Below are 16,979 nucleotides of genomic sequence, written 5' to 3' on the forward strand. Positions count from 1 at the left end.
CACAACCTTGCCATTCTGCGGAAGGACCCTGAGCCACCTACTGCACCTGCGCAGCAGCACCAAAGGTGGCAGCAGCCAGAAAGTACGCCTCAAGGGGACACTGTCAACGGGGCTCGTGCTAGGGCGAGGCTCATAGACAGGGCCTTCCGCTGAGCCTCCTAATTTTGAGCCTGCAAGAGTGCGAAATGCAGCAAGAATTTTCATTGACAAACACATTTGTGCACATCTTCCATATTTTATTGTATACATTTGCTGCTGTGTTTTATACTTTCACGTGTGACAAAAAATAAAGTGTTTCAAACCCAGAATTGTGTTACGACAAAGTGAGGTGAAACGTTCGAGACAGTCACGAAAGGTGTGCCTGTATACACTTGCATGGACAAATCGCTGTTGTGCCCAATATTCATTCACCACTGTGCACAACAGCCGATAAAAACTTTGGCACAACGTGCTATAATCATAGGTTCACTATGACTTGTGTACACCAGAAACGCTTACTATTTAAAAACATGAATGAGTGTATCTTTGCATCGTTCATAACAATGTGCCTACACCTGGCCGGGAGTTTACAAAAAACGTTTTGGGAAAGAATCAGCAGTACTTTGTTGTATAATAAATGCTGCTCAGGGTAGCCTTTCGTAGTAGTCAACATTTACACTAAGCAATCACCCTTCACTCAGACAACGCTGGAACCTTGCTTTCACTACAGACATAAATGGCACAGAAACTGGTTTAGTGGGGTAACAAATACGTTTACACGTTTTCCTTGACCTCATTCTACCTGCTAATGAATACGATTCACACGGCATCTCCTCTAAACAAGCCAAACGGGCAGCATATCTAACTGCCACAAATACTGTGTGGTATCCTCACTCTTAAACAAAAACTTTGTGCCAGAATGGTGGTTTACGTATGCAGAGGCAAAATGCCATGCCTGAAAAGTCAAATGAGCACCACAGCCAAGCAGCCACTAGCAAAAAAAAATTAGTGCATGCTAGAAATTGGGGCACGTGTTTCATGAAACCTAACGCAATTCTCCACATCACTATCACCATCATCAGCCTGCTGAGGTCCTCTTCAGAATGAGGACCTCTCCCGTTGACCATCAGAAGTGGACACAAAATTAACAGTTCGCAAATGCGATGAAAATGCAATGTCAAACGTAGCAAACACAGATGTAGCAGAGAACTCTTTCTACAAGCAAAAAAAACGCAGTGTACCAGAAGAAAGTGGCAAAGAACAGCATAGTTCAATGTAACGGCAAAAGAAGTGCAACTCGCAACTCAGCAGAAGGCAAAAGAGTGCAATTCACAGCCTAAAAAAAGGAAAAAAGAAGTGAAACTCGCACTTGCACAGATAATTGTAGCAGGCGTCCAGGCCCTCGTCAGTGTAATGAACCATTGCGACAGCCCCACGGCAGTACAACTATATGAAGCAACCTATGTGGAACAGGTAACGGCGACAAGAAAGTAAGCGAAGTTTGGCACTAAAACGTAACAAAAAAAAAATGCAATGTACTGCATAACGAGAACAAATTACGACACGTGGTACACTGTCAAGAATGCAAGAGCCAGCCAGGCCTCTGTCCATGAAATGCTAGTGCAGTAAATCATTGTGTCAACTTTACAGTGCTGTACGAAATGAAAACAAAAGGCTAAATGAGGGCTCAACTGAAACAAGACAGGGTTCAATTAGCCGTCCAACTGCCTGTTTAGGGCTGCCAGCTGCGTCTGTTTGATTTTAAGTTCAAGGCGGGCTGTCTTCCGCTCAATTGTCTGTTTCCACTCTTCGTGATGCATTTGCCGCTTCAGTCTTGCCACCTCCAAGTCATGCAGCTCCTGCCGTCGCTCCTGCTCCTTCTCGATTCCCCGAGCGCGGGCCTGCGCCTCTTCCTGAAGCACCCTTTCCATGGCTGCAATGCGGTTTTCAGCCGCACTCGACCGAGCAGCTCGAGCGGAAAAGGGCTCAGCAATGTCCAGCACTGCTGCTTGTGCTCGGGGAACAGATGGCTCAGCCAGGGGAGGAGGAGCCACTGCGGTTGAAGGAGTGGCCTGGGACGCAGGCACTGCGAAGAGATCACGCCTTGAGCTCGGTCCAGGCAAAGGCGCTGTTGCCTCAGTTGGAGCTTGTGCAAAGTCTGCATCTGCAAAGTCGAAACACAAAAACCATGGCCTCTGTAGTGGCAGGCGAACGGCACGGTCAGGTAAGACTGCACAAGGTACCAGCTTGCTGCGTAAAGCAAAAGCTCAGCCTACGTCAGGTTACACAACCATGCAAATGACAAGTCTCATTGCATTAGCAAAACCGCAGGTATTTTAAAGAGCTGACACAAAAACTTTCAGCCATGGGGTAGAAACAAAAAATTCTGGGAGACATACCTCCCTTTGTGGCTTAGCGATGGCAAAAGCATTATGGCCGAATTATGAAACTGATCTAGCACTACTGTGTGTGCTTCCATTCTTTCGCAGCTGTGGTTGCTGTAGATGATGCAGAGTGTATGTTTGCATACACCGTACTGATTGCTTTGTAAAACAGGCGTCGCATGGAAGGCAGGATGCATTTTGTGCGAAGTAATAACATAAAGCCTCCTGCACTGACACATGGCCAATAGTGCGCTTGTGTCGTTTCATTGCCGCCATCCCCATCTTCCTTCTGCGACAATTTCTCTCTTTTGTTTGCTTCGGCATTCAATCTTGTTGTTTGTACAGATTCTCAATTAGTGGGAGTGTGCTTTGCTACTGATGTAATTCCTACTTGTGGAATTACTGTGCTCTGAAGTGCCTCCAGTATTACTGCATGTATGTGAGAGAAATGTACCTTAGTTGAAGGCCTGGAACCCTTTGGTACATATAGGTTCATTCGTTAAAAAGTATCCACGCATGGTGGTTCACAGCTTCGGGGTCCATCTCACATTCCAAAAGACCCCGGTAGAAGTCACGAACAAGCTCAAAATGAACAGTTTTATTTTTGAACTCGAACAATTACTTCAGTTACAGTTCTTGAGGAATGTGGTTTTAAGTCGAGCTTTTCTTAAATCCCTTTTTAATTGTTTCGCCACTAAGACCTATTTTTTGAGCCCCATGGGAGAACGATTTTCTAGCAACATAGAGCACTTATTTGTTCTGCAATAACATGCAGAGAGCAAAAGCCATCACAAGGTGATACCAGCGAAGCTGCAAACCTGATTAACTCTTTCGCTGCCGCGCCTATCGAAATCGATAAATTTGATTGCTACTTTTGGGAGAGCCATTTCATAGCGTTCCACGCGTTTCTCGAACAAGTAAAGCTGTTTGGAGTTACATCAGAAAATGGCCTTTCAAAATCAGTTTTGTTTTCATTTTTGCTACGGAAACGTGATTTTTGACACGCTTTTGAATCACCTGGGTGTGGAAAAGGAGCGTGGTCATCGCGCGTCACTGCTACAAACGAAGAATGCGTGCAGCTCGTAATTACTCTGCTGCTTGTTTTTTGCTACCAGGCCGTGAATGGGGAACTAGCAAACGATTTTCAAGCGTCCAGTTCGCGCTCTGACAGTAATAATCCCAGAAGTCGTCTGAAAATGTCAAGCAGTGCCTGGTTGCAAAGCTACTTTATGGTTTTAGGCATTTTATTTCCTTTGCGCACGTTGTTCTAAGTACTGTGGTAGTTCTACTTACCCCAGGACCATTCGCAAACAGCTTACAACAGTTTCGGTTTCGTTTCTGCATCACGAAATTCCTATTTAGCGCTACTACGCAGTTACCCAACCTCAAGGCTACCTGCCATGGCGCCTGAAGCGTCCGCGACTGATCCTCGAACAAAGCACGGCGCTCCTGCTTTCCCCCACCCTAACCCCATTTCTGCGATAAGAAATTCAGATGCAAGTCAAAAGGTCACACCCAGTCGCCAGATATCTGTTCCACTGAGGACAGCGCTCCAAACCGGCCTTACACTGCCAGCTGTTGGCCTTCCAGTTTCGTTTCCATGGAAGTTCCGGGTGTCTAATGTTGCTGCTTAGTTGAACTGTCTATTCCGACGGAGTCTCCAAGAAGTTGCTGTACTGCTTCATTTGAAAATGTTAGGTGGCGCTGCAATAGAGGAGGCTCGTTGTGCTGATCTTTTTCATTGCGCAACTGCTACTCGGCCAAAGATCGCAGGGCACGATTCTAGCTCACCGTACCCCATTTTTGCGAGCAAGGCTACAATTGTGAGTAAGAAGATGATAATAAAGCTCAGCTTTATGTTTTGAGAGATAACTGACCGCGAACGACAACAAGCATCAGCCACGGCGTTCCGTTTTCAACTTCATGCATGTTTTTTTCCACATCGCGTGCTAGTCCCAAATATTGTGCTCGCTGTAAATGAAAAGTCAGCCATTGACATGATGTTGTTACGTTATGTGGGGGCAAATTGGTGCCTCTGATAATGACAAACCGCCAGGTTTATTCCAGGAAACCACCCGAAAGTGCACATTCTGAATTGGAGGTTTGGCTTCACTGCATGCCACGAGCACCGTGCATGCTAACATTTTTTTTTAAATCTGACAAACTGTTCCGCGCAAGTCGACATTTTTTTCTAGGGCGTGTTTTTTAACTGTTTCCCTACAAAATGCATAGTCTAATTTTTTTTCTTCTACCGGTGGTTTGATAAACACAATTTCTTTTTTTAGCATTTTTTTCGACAACGTGACAAAAATTTTGATTTTGATATTTTTTTTTAAACTATGATTATAAAAACTTTTAAAAAACTGCTGTTTTTTAAGGCCGTTAAATAATTTGCATTTTGTGTTCCTGCAATTAGTGCCTAACCAATTTTTTAGCAGGCAAAAACATGTTTCCTTGGACCCCTAAAATTAGTCAATTTTCCGGCGATAGCGAAAGAGTTGAGCTAAGCTGTACCACACACCTATTCGGAAGGCCATTCAGCAGTGTAGGCAGACGCAATCTTTTTCCCATACCACCAGGAAGCCCCACCTTCAACTAATACTTCTTGCAAAGCTTCTGTATCCCAGAATTACAACTGTACCTTTGTTCGTCCAAGCATACTACAATTGTGACTGCAAAGGTGCACATAAATTGTTCGCCGTTCTGAACGACGCAAAGCATGAATTATTATACCACTTCGTGGGTGAAGCACTTATCAGAATGAGGCTACATGAAATTATAGATGCTTCTAACCTGCCTCAACTTGTGCTTTAGGGGTCCATATATACTCAATTCTGCTATGCTGAAATACTGTAGTTACAACAGCGCCGTTTCATGAACGCCTTCTCTCCCAAACAGCGTGTTTGCAAACACAGCTGGGGCAAGGTTAGGAAAAGCAAGGCAGCAACTCCAACGAAATGTACTTGCGCAAGGGCTTTGCTTACATTTGTAACGGTATGCAAGTGGCTAGTGAATGCAACACAAAAGGTGACTCCTTTGACGGTACGTGCATTTTTTAAACTCTGAAGAACTTTGGTGCCACTGCTATGAGATTTCTGCTACAGTCAGATACTGAGCTGGTGTAGGTTAGCTTGCAGCCCATTATTACAGCCCATTTTGCAGTCAAGGCAAAGGTGTGCTTCATCAAACTGTTAAACTTGGTAAAAAATATTTTATAAGTTTACTTTTGTTTAAAACAACTCCAGTACTGGCTCGCAAGCACCAGCTTGTCCGCCAGAAGTAGGGTGAAGACCATGCTAGAGAGGGAAGCGCTCTGAACCTCTTACCCATAAAAATGCACAACTCCCCAAAATCTGTTCACAGTAGCACCAGAGGTGGATTTTCCTTGCACGTATTTAAGATTTTGCCCTGAAGAGCACTGCAGGTGCATTTTTTCTCAGGCGACGCAAAACAGTGTACACGTGAACGTATCGAAAGTGCATCTCTTTTACAGCGTACAATCTCGGGCAGTTCATTATGATGGATAAAAGGGTTCTTTTACACAGTCGCTCACTCACAAATATCACACTTACACCGCATGCACACGATAAATGCACAGCTCTTAAACCGGTACACTCCAAGCGAAACTTGGCTATGCATTTTAGAGATAATTCTAAAGGGGGAATGGACAAAGCATGAGCAAGGCCTAGGTTTTCAGAGTGAGCAATTCGCGAACCTTAGGTGTTAGTGCCACAGACAGTTCCTGATAAACAGTGACGAAGTTAACCGGTTATGAATTATGTTCTTTTCACCTCCAGGCTTAAGTACTCAGGGAGCGTTTAGCTGTTTTCATTCAATGTGAGCGCCGAAACAACCTGTGGCACTTACGTAGTACATGTTGACGTGTAAGTTTCACTAATTTCTTACAATCCTTAACAGATACTGCTTCCAAGTTAGTGCTATGGATGTAGCTTTCCTTCATGATCACAACCACTGCAGCGCTTCTTCATGTAACCTAAGCCACTGAAGTTCACCTTTTGCACATGAAGTAAAGTGGCACTAAAGCACCGCAGCTAATGTCAGTGAGTAACAATGCAACTTCAGATGTCCAAGTTTCTGGGCATGTATTAGAATATGAGGCAGCAAAGCTTTCAGTGAGCACAGATTGCTCATTTTTACACTTTGCAGTTGTGCACGCACATGATCAGTGGGTGGAAGCGAATTCCTTTTGATTTTTTCATTACACATACACAATTCGTCGGCCATAAAAACAAGCTCTGCTCTTGATCTGCTAGCCACAGTGTTGTTCCTTGTAGCACGCAGACTCAAGTGCAATCAGTACGTAGTCTTTCCATGAACACAGCTTGTGTTGAAACTGAACACTTGCCCTTTGACCTTTGTTTCGGTTAGTCGTACTGTCCCTCCTACAGTTTATGCCACACATTTGCGAAGAAAACACCTTCGCAAAACAGCACCTTTATTATCCACCCTCCATTAGCAGCGTGCACAACTTTCTACAACTTCTGCTAGTAAAACTTTAAAACTTCCTTTGACCCCTGCACTCACCTGAACTGGCATGTCCGTCGGCAACCATCGTTTCAAAAATGGCAGCAGGTGGCAGTGAGAGCACTGCCTCACCCCGAAAACCACCATCACTGTCATTTTGGTTTTCCACTCGTGTGTCGAGGTGCGCAGCAGCAGCCCCAACTTGCGCCAAACCGGGGCTTACTGGCCGGCAGGTCCGAGGGAGATTGCCTGCAGATGTAATGAGTGCATGTGAATTATCACTAATGCATAGAAATTTCCTTACAAAAGCAAGTGTGCTAGACAAACATAGTTTTCTACACTTGTACACACGGCATTCTTTTAGCTTGCCGAGTTCATGCAATAAGTGCACTATTCACATATGTATGCGCATTTCTAAAAAAACATTTTAAATTTTGCCTGCTGCCCTCAAGGAGTGCTCGCTCACTGGTGTAGGAGCAACTAGCTGCAATACCAATGCAATTTATGTTGACAGGGCAACGCAGAAGACCCCTCACTATAATTAAATAAACGAAAAAAAAACTTATTGGGCGGCAAGTGTCCATTACACAAGAGGCACATAGTGCTTCCATTCACATTTGATTCAGCATCATCCCGCTTTATGTCCAAAAAAGCTAAGTGGAGTTGCCCTGATGCCCAGGCGCAACCAATTGAGCGTGATTGTTGGCACAACCATTCTTTCACTTTTCCCCCCATTGTTTATGCTGCCGCTTGTGACATAACAAGAGAGGGCTTGTTTTTTGGTGTCAGCTTTCATTACACCTCTCGACGTATTTTTTATACCCACACAACCTTTATCTTTGGGTTGTTTTTTTTTATTTTAAAGTAACTGCTTGATGGAGGTAAATTCAAATACATTTTTGCAGTGGTTTGGTGAAGCAATGATGCGTTTTTGTAAAGTTGTTACACTATTCTCTTCTTTCATTTTCATTTATTGGCATTTTAATGTGGTTTTTGTTTGTCTAAGATTAGTTCGAACATTTTATGTATTCTGATGTATGCTTTAATTGCTTTTATGCCTGCGCGTGTGTAGTCCTTGCAGTTAAGGGACAACATTTCACCATTGTGCATGAAGCATAGAGGTTACGCTGGCCACAGAAATCTACACTTCGTAGGTATTAGCTACTATGGTGCCTGTTGGTCTCACCTGACAATGCGGTGCTAATTTACACTCAATACATATCCACGTAACGACGTTCGTCACAATTACGTTGTCATCCTTATCTCGGCTGCTTAGCCCTTAACGGCTGTTGGGACAGTCAGTGCCTTATCACTGCGACAAGCGGAGGAATGAGCGAGAGTAGTTCTGATGCGCAGAACGATCCCACCAGCTCCAGTCATCTGCTAGGCCGTCCCCGCAATGAAGATATACGAGGCTGAGCATTAGCGGAAAGGTGTTGCGTCGCGCTTGCGGGAATAGCCTTCCTAGCAAAAATTCCGATAGAGATTCTTATACGCGTATATGCTTGTTGCCACTGATAAACCTCTCACTCTGTATTAGTCTAGTAGGTCTAACAGTGTGTATTATTAGTCTGTCAGGTCTATTAGATTGTATTAGTCTGATAGGTCTACCACAGTGTACTAGTTCTACCATAACCAGTGGCAAGTTCGAACACAGCAATGAAACATGGCAACACATTTCATTATCACGGTACGCAGGCAAATTCCCCTGGCTGACAGAAATCTGGCTAAATAATTTATCGATACACAAGTGCGTAACCTGATTACGAACGAACGAATAAATTGCAATGCGAATCCTCAAAATAGCCACAACATGCAATCAGAAAAGCTCAAGTCAAACCTGTATGGTCCAGCCATAGGTACACATCGAGCGCATTAACAGCCGATTGAACACCACTCCCATTGTAATGCAACTTCAAAACGGCATTCACCCTTCCGCAGCACGCGATTAGAATGGAGTCTCTTCTTCGTGAGGCATTCCCAAGAGAATGAACAAAGGCGTCCCAAACGGCGAGGTGACGGATCACAGATGGGTCGGGCGGCGGCACGGATCATATTTGTCAATGTTAGGCGGGCGCTAGACACATCGCCAACACTTCTCCATGACGTGATGCGCACGTTTTCTTCGATGTCAAGCGTACGTTACACAGCATGGCAGAAGGCGCAATGACGTCCGAAGCGGCGCGGTGCCGGGTCCAAGATGGGTCGCGCTGCGGCCTAGTCCATGCTTTCCAAAGTCATGCGGGAGTTAGACACATCTCCAGCACTTCTCGATGACGCGATGCGCACGCGTCAGTTGCGAAATAACGCTACAAGCCGTTTGCTTCTAGCCGTATTCTTCCCGAACGTACACACACACCAACCCCGCTTTCATGATGTCGCCATATTGGCTACCCATCCAAGAGCAGGGCATGGCTTGGCTTGACTTCGCTGCAGTTTTTCCGGTTTAGATTTCGTGCTCATCTTGCGGCCTCGCAGGCGCACAACTCGTAGCTCCCATCAGTTCTCTTCATTTCTGATAGCAGCGCATTTTTTAGGAACGAAAGTGAACAAAAAAAATGTTGACCTATTTTGCATCATAATTTGGTTAAAGATTTACGGATATGTGCCAGTGAACAAAACACCGGCGCCGTGAACAATTTTTTCTAAATGTTATTGGCAAAGACAATACATGCTACCAGAGATTGCATTAATATTGACAGCAGGGTATCCAACTGCATGCAAGCCTCGATCTTATATACGCGTACACAAACACTTGCCGCTCTCACTAGTGCCCCATATACTACCCTGTTGTCGAAGAAGTTTGCCTTGGTTTTCTTCCCCACTCCTCTGTCCATGGGCAGCGCGCAGTGTTTAGTCGAATTTCGCAAATAGAGAAAACGACGAGGTACTTACCAGTGGCGAATCGTTCTCGGTTCTCTCCTGCCTGCCTCTTCTTCCAGCGCGTCTTCTCGTTGTCCCACAGTTTTCTCAGTTGGATTACTGTTACTCGCCTGACTCCCTCTTGCGCATTGTATTCCTGTGCTATTCTCTCCCACGCTTGCTCCTTCAGCCTGTTCGCGAAGTTTGTCGACTCCTTGGACTCGACAATGGCGCGGTACCGTACAACCAGTGTGCGGCACATTTCGCGCTCGTCAGGCGTGAACATAAACCGCCTTACAGTACCAGCATTTTCCCTATCGCTTCCTTCGAAATCGCGGCTCGCATCCGGAGTGGGGGCGTTGACATTCATGATAATCTTGTCAAGAGACAGGGGCACTCGACGAAATCGGCGGAGCAGCCGAGGCACTAAAGCAGACGACACGAAAACGAAACAGAATTGTGCAGTGTGGCCAGACCAGAAACAGTTCTCTAGTTGTGTCATTCTTGTGCTCCGCTTAATCAAAGAAAGTAATATCGCTTGACGTGCCTGTTTATTTCTGTAAAAGAATATAAAAACGTTGTAAAGCTACATTTTTGAGGCGTAATTTCATGTCTTCAATAGAAATTTTCAATAACCTCGGCCCCAGATGCCTTTCGCTGCTCCTCCGAAAGTGCGATCTCGAGGGTCCCTCCAAACGAAGGATTTCCTCGAAGGGTCGGCGTCACCGCGTTTATGAAATGCGTGGAGACCTCGAGTGGAGGTGTTGCCGTATCCTCCACTCTGTCGAGTGGAGGAAGAGCTTTGAGTGGAGGAGGGATTCAGAATATGGGGGTAAGACCAAAGAGCGCCAAAACTATGTCGCGTCGTTTTTCATAGTGAGGTTTGTGCTTAAAATATGTATGAAATGAGTATGATATATCTTAAAATATTGTATATATGTGTGTAGACGGCCCGAAGACTAAAACATGGAGATGTTCATGATAGCAGATGAAGGGGACTATGGATAGAACATGACTGTATCTTGAGCCGAAGAGCTTGGTACATGAACGGGCCCCTCTTAGGAAACGTCAGGGCCTTGCTCAATGCTCGTACGCTCTGAGGTCACGCACTGTATGAGATGAGCTTTAAAAACTTGACTTCTGCAAGATAACTTAAAAGAGATTTGATTGCGAACATAGGTTCATCTCCTAAAAACAGTGAACGGTGTAGTGGAATGTTGAAGGTATATATTTTTGGGAAATGCCGTTTTCTGTGCACTCAATTAACACATGGAGGACGGAGAGCCGGTCTCCACACTTGTCGCAAACTGGTGGGAGTGCACCATTCAAGAGATATGCGTGGGTAGCGTAAGTGTGACCTATGCGTAGTCTGCAAATCGATACTTTAATGAATCCGTTTAGTTTTTCTGTTGCATACCTTCCTAGGTGTGGTTTTACTGAGTGGAGTTTGTTGTCTGTGTATGTGTCGCATGTGTTCTGCCAGCATTTACGGATTCCCCTTCGGATCACTGGCTTCAAATCAAGGTAAGGGACCTGCGCTACATCAACACCACTACGGTGGGCCGCCAAAGTGGCGTTCTGGTCGGCAATTTCATTGCCCAGAATGCCACTGTGTCCAGGGATCCAGCAAACAAGTATTTTTAGTTTTAATTTATAAGCAGTCACAAGAGCTATAAAACGGTGATTGAGGACAACATTTTTTACAGGGTTGAAAGGAATCTAGTGCTGTAACCACACTTAGACAGTCTGTGTAGATAATTGATTCTTGTATTTCGTTCTGTGTAATGTGCTCCACTGTGATTAAAATACCATAAGCCTCTGCTGTAAAGATACTGGTATTTCTGTTCAAGGTCCTTGTGCTGGCGAAATCCGGGCCATGTGCAGCACACGACAAAGCGGAAGCAGACTTCGAGGCATCATTGTAAAAGGAGGCGTACGGATATGTGTGTTGTAAATGTAAAAAATGCTGTAAGATCAATTCACGAGGTGCACGGCGCTTATCAATGAGTTTAAAGGATGAGTCGCAACAAATCGCTGACATTTCCCAAGGCGGGACTACATCGGCGATGGAGGTCTTCATGCCCTCATCAAAAGGTACACCCATTTCCTCTGCAAGGCCTTTGACACGCAAGGACATAGGGGCAGGTATCGAGGGGCGTGCTAGATATAAACGGGCAGGCGAAGCGTCGTTCAGAATAGAACTGCACGGGTGATTTTCCATAGACATTGTTCTTATAGCATAAAGCAGTGCTGTATAAGTACGCTGGTGCTCTAGGCACCAGTGGTCACATTCGACATAGAGACTTTGAAGCGGACTTGTTCTGAATGCTCCCGAAGCAAGGCGAAGGCCCAAATGCAGCACTGGGTCTAACATTTTTAGGGCAGTTTTAGACGCGGACCCATAAATTATGCTTCTGTGGTCCATACGTGACCTAACAAAACTGACAAATAGGCGTAGAAGGCAGTCTTTATCAGCACCATCAAACTGATGCGAATAAACTTTTAAAATGTTCATAGTGTTTAAGCATTTTTGTTTGAGCGTCGTTATGTGCGGTATGAATGTAAACTTTTGGTCAAGTATAAAACCTGAAAACTTTTGTTCTTTCTTGACAGGAATTCGTTCTCTGTTCAGTGTGATTTCAGGTTCTGGATGAATTCCACGCTTTCTTGAGAATAAAACACACGTACTTTTATGAGGATTCAGTTTAAAACAATTTTTTTCTGTCCATTTCGCAAGCCTGTTTACGCCTAACTGTATCTGCCGTTCGCATATGGACAGGTTGCATGATCTAAAGCTAATATGGACGTCGTCAACGTACATTGAGTAGGACATTGTGGGTGGCAATGATTTCCCAAGCGAATTCATTTTAACTATAAAGAGAGTACAGCTTAACACTCCACCTTGAGGAACACCATTTTCTTGTGTGTACGTTGCAGATACCACTGTCCCTACTCTTACTCTAAAGGTTTGCTGTGACAAATAACTTTCAATAGTGTTTAACATGTGCCCAGACACACCGAATGCCTTGAGATCAAGCAGTATGCCGTGGCGCCAAGTTGTGTCATATGCTTTTTCCAAGTCAAAGAAAACAGAAAGACAGTGCTGTTTGTGGATGAAAGCATCTTTGACATAACTCTCAAAGGCTACTAGCTGGTCAGTTGTGCTTCGACCTGAACTATAACCTGCCTGACAACTGTCCAGGATGCCGTTATATTCAAGAAAGTGCATTAGCCTTTTATTTACTATTTTTTCAAAAAGCTTTCCCCGGCAACTTGTCGGAGCTATTGGTCGGTAACTGGTAGGTAGTGAGGCATATTTTCCTTCTTTTATATGACAACTATAATAGCTTCAATCCAAGCTCTTGGAAAGTATCCTGCTGCCCAACTTTTATTGAATAGGTGCAGGAGTGTTTGGAGAGTTTCTGTGTGCAGATGTTGAATCATTGTATATGATATCCTGTCTGCTCCCGGCGCTGAAGCTTTACATGTTCCTACGGAAACCAAAAGCACTGTTAGAGAAAATTCAGAGTTGTATGGTTCGTCAGATGTTTTGTTATCCCTAATAGGTTTTTTCTCCATGGATGATTTACACCGCAGGAAAGTATTCGTGTAGTGAGTAGAACTTGAAATATATTGAAAGTGTTTTGCTAGTGCGTTTGCCTGGTCCTCCAGGGTGCCACCCGCACTGCTAACTAAGGGTAGGCTGTGTGTTTTCCGTCCATTAGGCTTTTTAACTCTATTCCATACTTTGCCTGTATCTGTGTACGAATTTATAGACGTCACAAAAGGTTGCCAGCTCTCCTTTTTGGCTTGCTGGCGAATGCGCCTTTCTTGTGCCTTCGCACGTTTGAAGGAAATGAGGTTTTGGGAAGTGGGATACCTGCGAAGGATGCCCCATGCCTTATTTTGAGCCTGCCGTGCATGCCGACACTCCTCATTCCACCACGGCCTCCTAGTGTTAGGTGTGGCACCAGATGTTTGCGGAATTGAGCACTCGGCGATGAAATATATGGGCCGTTATCACTTCACAGGCTTCATTATTGCCCAAATGGCTTAAAGATGTGTATGAAAGCTGAGATAACTGTTTAAATTTCAGCCAATCTGCACCAGATTCCTTAAACCTTTTATGTCAGATGGAACTGTTAGGTCTTTTGTCTATGCCTTTCAGGATGACTGGGAAGTGGTCGCTCCCATAAGGATTATCGTCCGCTCCCCATTCAACAGACGGAACGAGGACAGAAGATCCGATTGCCAAGTCTATGTGTGAGTATGTGTTGTGTGTAGTGTTGTAGTATGTCATCATCATCATCATCATCACCAGCCTATCTACGCCCACTGCAGGGCAAAGGCCTCTCCCATTATTCTCCAATTACCCCGGTCCTGTGCCAACTGTGACCAATTTATCCCCGCAAACTTCTTGATCTCATCTGCCCATCTAACTTTCTGCCGCCCCCTGCAACGCTTGCCTTCTCTAGGGATCCACTCTGTTACCCTTAATGACCAGCGGTTATCTTGCCTTCGCATTACATGCCCTGCCCACGTCCATTTCTTCTTCTTAATTTCTTCTAATATGTCTTTAACACCAGTTTGCTCTCTGACCCTCTCCGCTGTCTTCTTGTCCCTTAATGTTACACCTATCATTTTCCGCTCCATTGCCCGCTGAGTCGTTCTCAATTTAAGTTGAGCCCTCTTAGTGAGCCTCCAAGTTTCTGCCCCGTAGGTGAGTACCGGTAAGATGCAGCTGTCATACACTTTCTTCTTCAGTGACAATGGTACGCTGCTATTCATTATCTGAGAATGTCTGCCATATGCACCCCACCCCATTCTGATCCTTCTAATTATCTCTGCCTCATGGTTGGGATCTGGGGTCACAACTTGGCCTAAGTAGATATATTCGCTTACCACTTCCACTGCCTCGCCACCTGTCTCAAACTGCTGTGCTGTCCCGAGGTTATTGATCATTACTTTAGTTTTCTGCATAATAATTTTCAGGCCAACGGTTCTACTCTGTTCGCCAAGTGCGGAAAGCATGCTTTGCAATTCGTCCCCCGAGTTACTTAGCAAGGCAACGTCATCAGCAAATCTGAGGTTACTGAGGTGTTCTCCATTAACCCTTACTCCCACCTGTTCCCAATCCAATGTTCTGAATACTTCTTGTAAGCATGCTGTGAATAACATTGGAGAGGTTGTGTCTCCTTGTCTGACACCCTTCCTTATAGGTATTTTACTGCTCTCCCTATGGAGGATGATGGTAGCTGTAGACCCACTGTAGATATCCTCTAGTATTCTTACATAATGCTCATCTACCCCCTGGTTCCGTAATGCCTGAATGACTGCTAGGGTTTCGACCGAGTCAAATGCTTTCTCATAATCTATGAAGGCTATATATAGGGGTTCAGTATACTCAGCGCACTTCTCTATCACCTGATTGATCGCGTGAATATGGTCCATTGTTGAATAACCTTTACGGAACCCTGCTTGTTCTTTAGGTTGACTGAAATCTAAGGTTGCAGAGATTCGGTTAGCGATTACCTTGGTAAATACCTTGTAGACGACTGACAGTAAGCTGATCGGCCTGTAATTTTTCAAGTCCTTCATGTCGCCTTTCTTATGGATTAGGATGATGTTCGCGTTCTTCCAAGATTCCGGTACCATTGCGGTCATTAGGCATTGCGTATACAGGTTTGCCAGTTTTTCAAGTACAATTTCTCCGCCATCCTTCAAGAGGTCTGCTGTTATCTGATCCTCACCAGGTGCTTTGCCCCCCTTCATTTCTTTCAAAGCCTTCCTTACTTCTTCGGTCGTTACTGGTGGGATGTCTATCTCCTCTGAACTACTGTCTCGTTCGGCATTATCCTGTATGTACCGGCTACTGTACAGATCCCTATAGAACTCCTCGGCCACTGTGACTATTTTATCCCTATTTGTGATGACATTGCCTTGCTTATCCTTAAGTGCATACATCTGATTTTTCCCCACGCCAAGACGTCTCTTCACTGCTTTCAGGCTACCTCCGTTCTTTACAGAGTATTCGATCCTCTCCATATTATACTTCCGTATGTCAGCTGTCTTACGCTTATTGATTAACTTCGAGAGCTCGGCTAGTTCTATTCTGTCAGCTGCGGTAAAGATTCTCATGGTTTGCTGTTTCCTGATTAGATCTTTCGTCTCCTGTGAAAGTTTACCAGTATCCTGTCTAGCCATAGTGCTCCCGACTTCTATTGCACACTCCGTGATGATGCGTGTAAGGTTGTCGCTGGCTTCCTGCGTCGTAGGCTCGGCTTCCTCTTTAAGGGCGGAATATCGGTTCTGCAGCGCCATCCTGAATTCTTCTACTTTACGTCTTATTGTTAGTTCGTTTATCGGCTTCTTTCGTACTAGCTTGTTGCGGTCCCTCCTCAAATCTAGCCTAATTCGAGATCTTACCATACGGTGGTCACTACACCTTACCCTTCCGAGCACTTCCACATCCTGCACGACGCCAGGGTTATCGCATAATATGAAGTCTATTTCATTTTTCTGCACCCCATTCGGGCTCCTCCAGGTCCACTTCCGACTCTCCCGTTTACAGAAGAAGGTATTCATTATGCGGAGGTTATTCCGTTCTGCAAACTCAACTAGTTGGTCCCCCCTGCTATCTCTACAGCCCAGACCATAGTTCCCAATTGCCTTGTCTCCAGCCTGATTCTTGCCTACTTTAGCATTGAAGTCCCCCATAACTACGGCATACTGTGTTTTTACTTTAGCCATTGCCGATTCCACATCTTCATAGAAGCGTTCCACTACTTGGTCGTCGTAGCTGGATGTGGGCGCGTAGCCCTGTACCACCTTTAGCTTGTACCTCTTATTGAGCCTAATTACAGGACCTGCTGCCGTTCGTTAATGCTATAGTATTCGTCTATGTTGCCAGCTATGCTTTTATTGACTAGAAATCCCACTCCCAGTTCTCTTCTGTCCTCTAGACCACGGTAACATAGGACGTGTCCATTTTTCAGCGCCGTAAAGGCTTCGCCTGCCCTCCTAACCTCGCTAAGCCCTATTACATCCCATTTAATGCCCTCTAGTTCCTCGAACAACACCTCTAGACTTGCTTCGCTAGATAAGGTTCGCGCGTTAAACGTTGCCAGGTTCAGATTCCATTGGCGGCCTGTCCGGATCCAGGGATTCTTAGCACCCTCTGCTGCGTCACAGGTCTGACCGCCGCCGTGGTCAGTTGCTTCGCAGCCGCTGGGGACTGGGGGCCGAGGGTTAGTTGGCGTATTCATGGGA

General features: G+C 45.2%; 1 protein-coding gene across 2 annotated transcripts; it reads right to left on the reverse strand.

The window, feature by feature from the left end:
* Positions 1 to 200: 200 nt before the first annotated feature.
* On the reverse strand, positions 201 to 9,381 carry LOC144176071 (uncharacterized). 2 transcript variants are annotated; one of them, XM_077705192.1, is made up of 3 exons: positions 8,780 to 9,381; positions 6,909 to 7,097; positions 201 to 2,143 (listed from the first exon to the last, which is right to left on the reverse strand). In XM_077705192.1, the coding sequence occupies exons 1-3, from the start codon at positions 8,901 to 8,903 to the stop codon at positions 1,692 to 1,694; spliced, it is 765 nt and encodes a 254-aa protein (XP_077561318.1). In that variant the 5' UTR covers positions 8,904 to 9,381; the 3' UTR covers positions 201 to 1,691. The 2 variants fall into 2 exon arrangements, with proteins under 2 accessions (XP_077561318.1, XP_077561319.1); XM_077705193.1 differs by having other exon boundaries at positions 6,909 to 9,381.
* Between the last annotated feature and the right edge of the window lie 7,598 nt (positions 9,382 to 16,979).

Source organism: Haemaphysalis longicornis, unplaced genomic scaffold (assembly GCF_048455015.1).
Source record: "Haemaphysalis longicornis isolate Haplotype H1 unplaced genomic scaffold, Haemaphysalis longicornis Haplotype H1 scaffold_3, whole genome shotgun sequence".
Taxonomy (NCBI): Eukaryota; Metazoa; Arthropoda; class Arachnida; order Ixodida; family Ixodidae; genus Haemaphysalis; species Haemaphysalis longicornis.

Coding starts and splice junctions, on each gene's coding strand:
- LOC144176071 (XM_077705192.1), bottom strand. CDS start 8,903: ATGATCCGTGCCGCCGCCCGACCCATCTGTGATCCGTCACCTCGCCGT. Junction 7,098..8,779: donor TAATCGCGTGCTGCGGAAGG/GTGAATGCCGTT, acceptor TTACATCTGCAG/GCAATCTCCCTCGGACCTGC. Junction 2,144..6,908: donor CGACGGACATGCCAGTTCAG/GTGAGTGCAGGG, acceptor TCGACTTTGCAG/ATGCAGACTTTGCACAAGCT.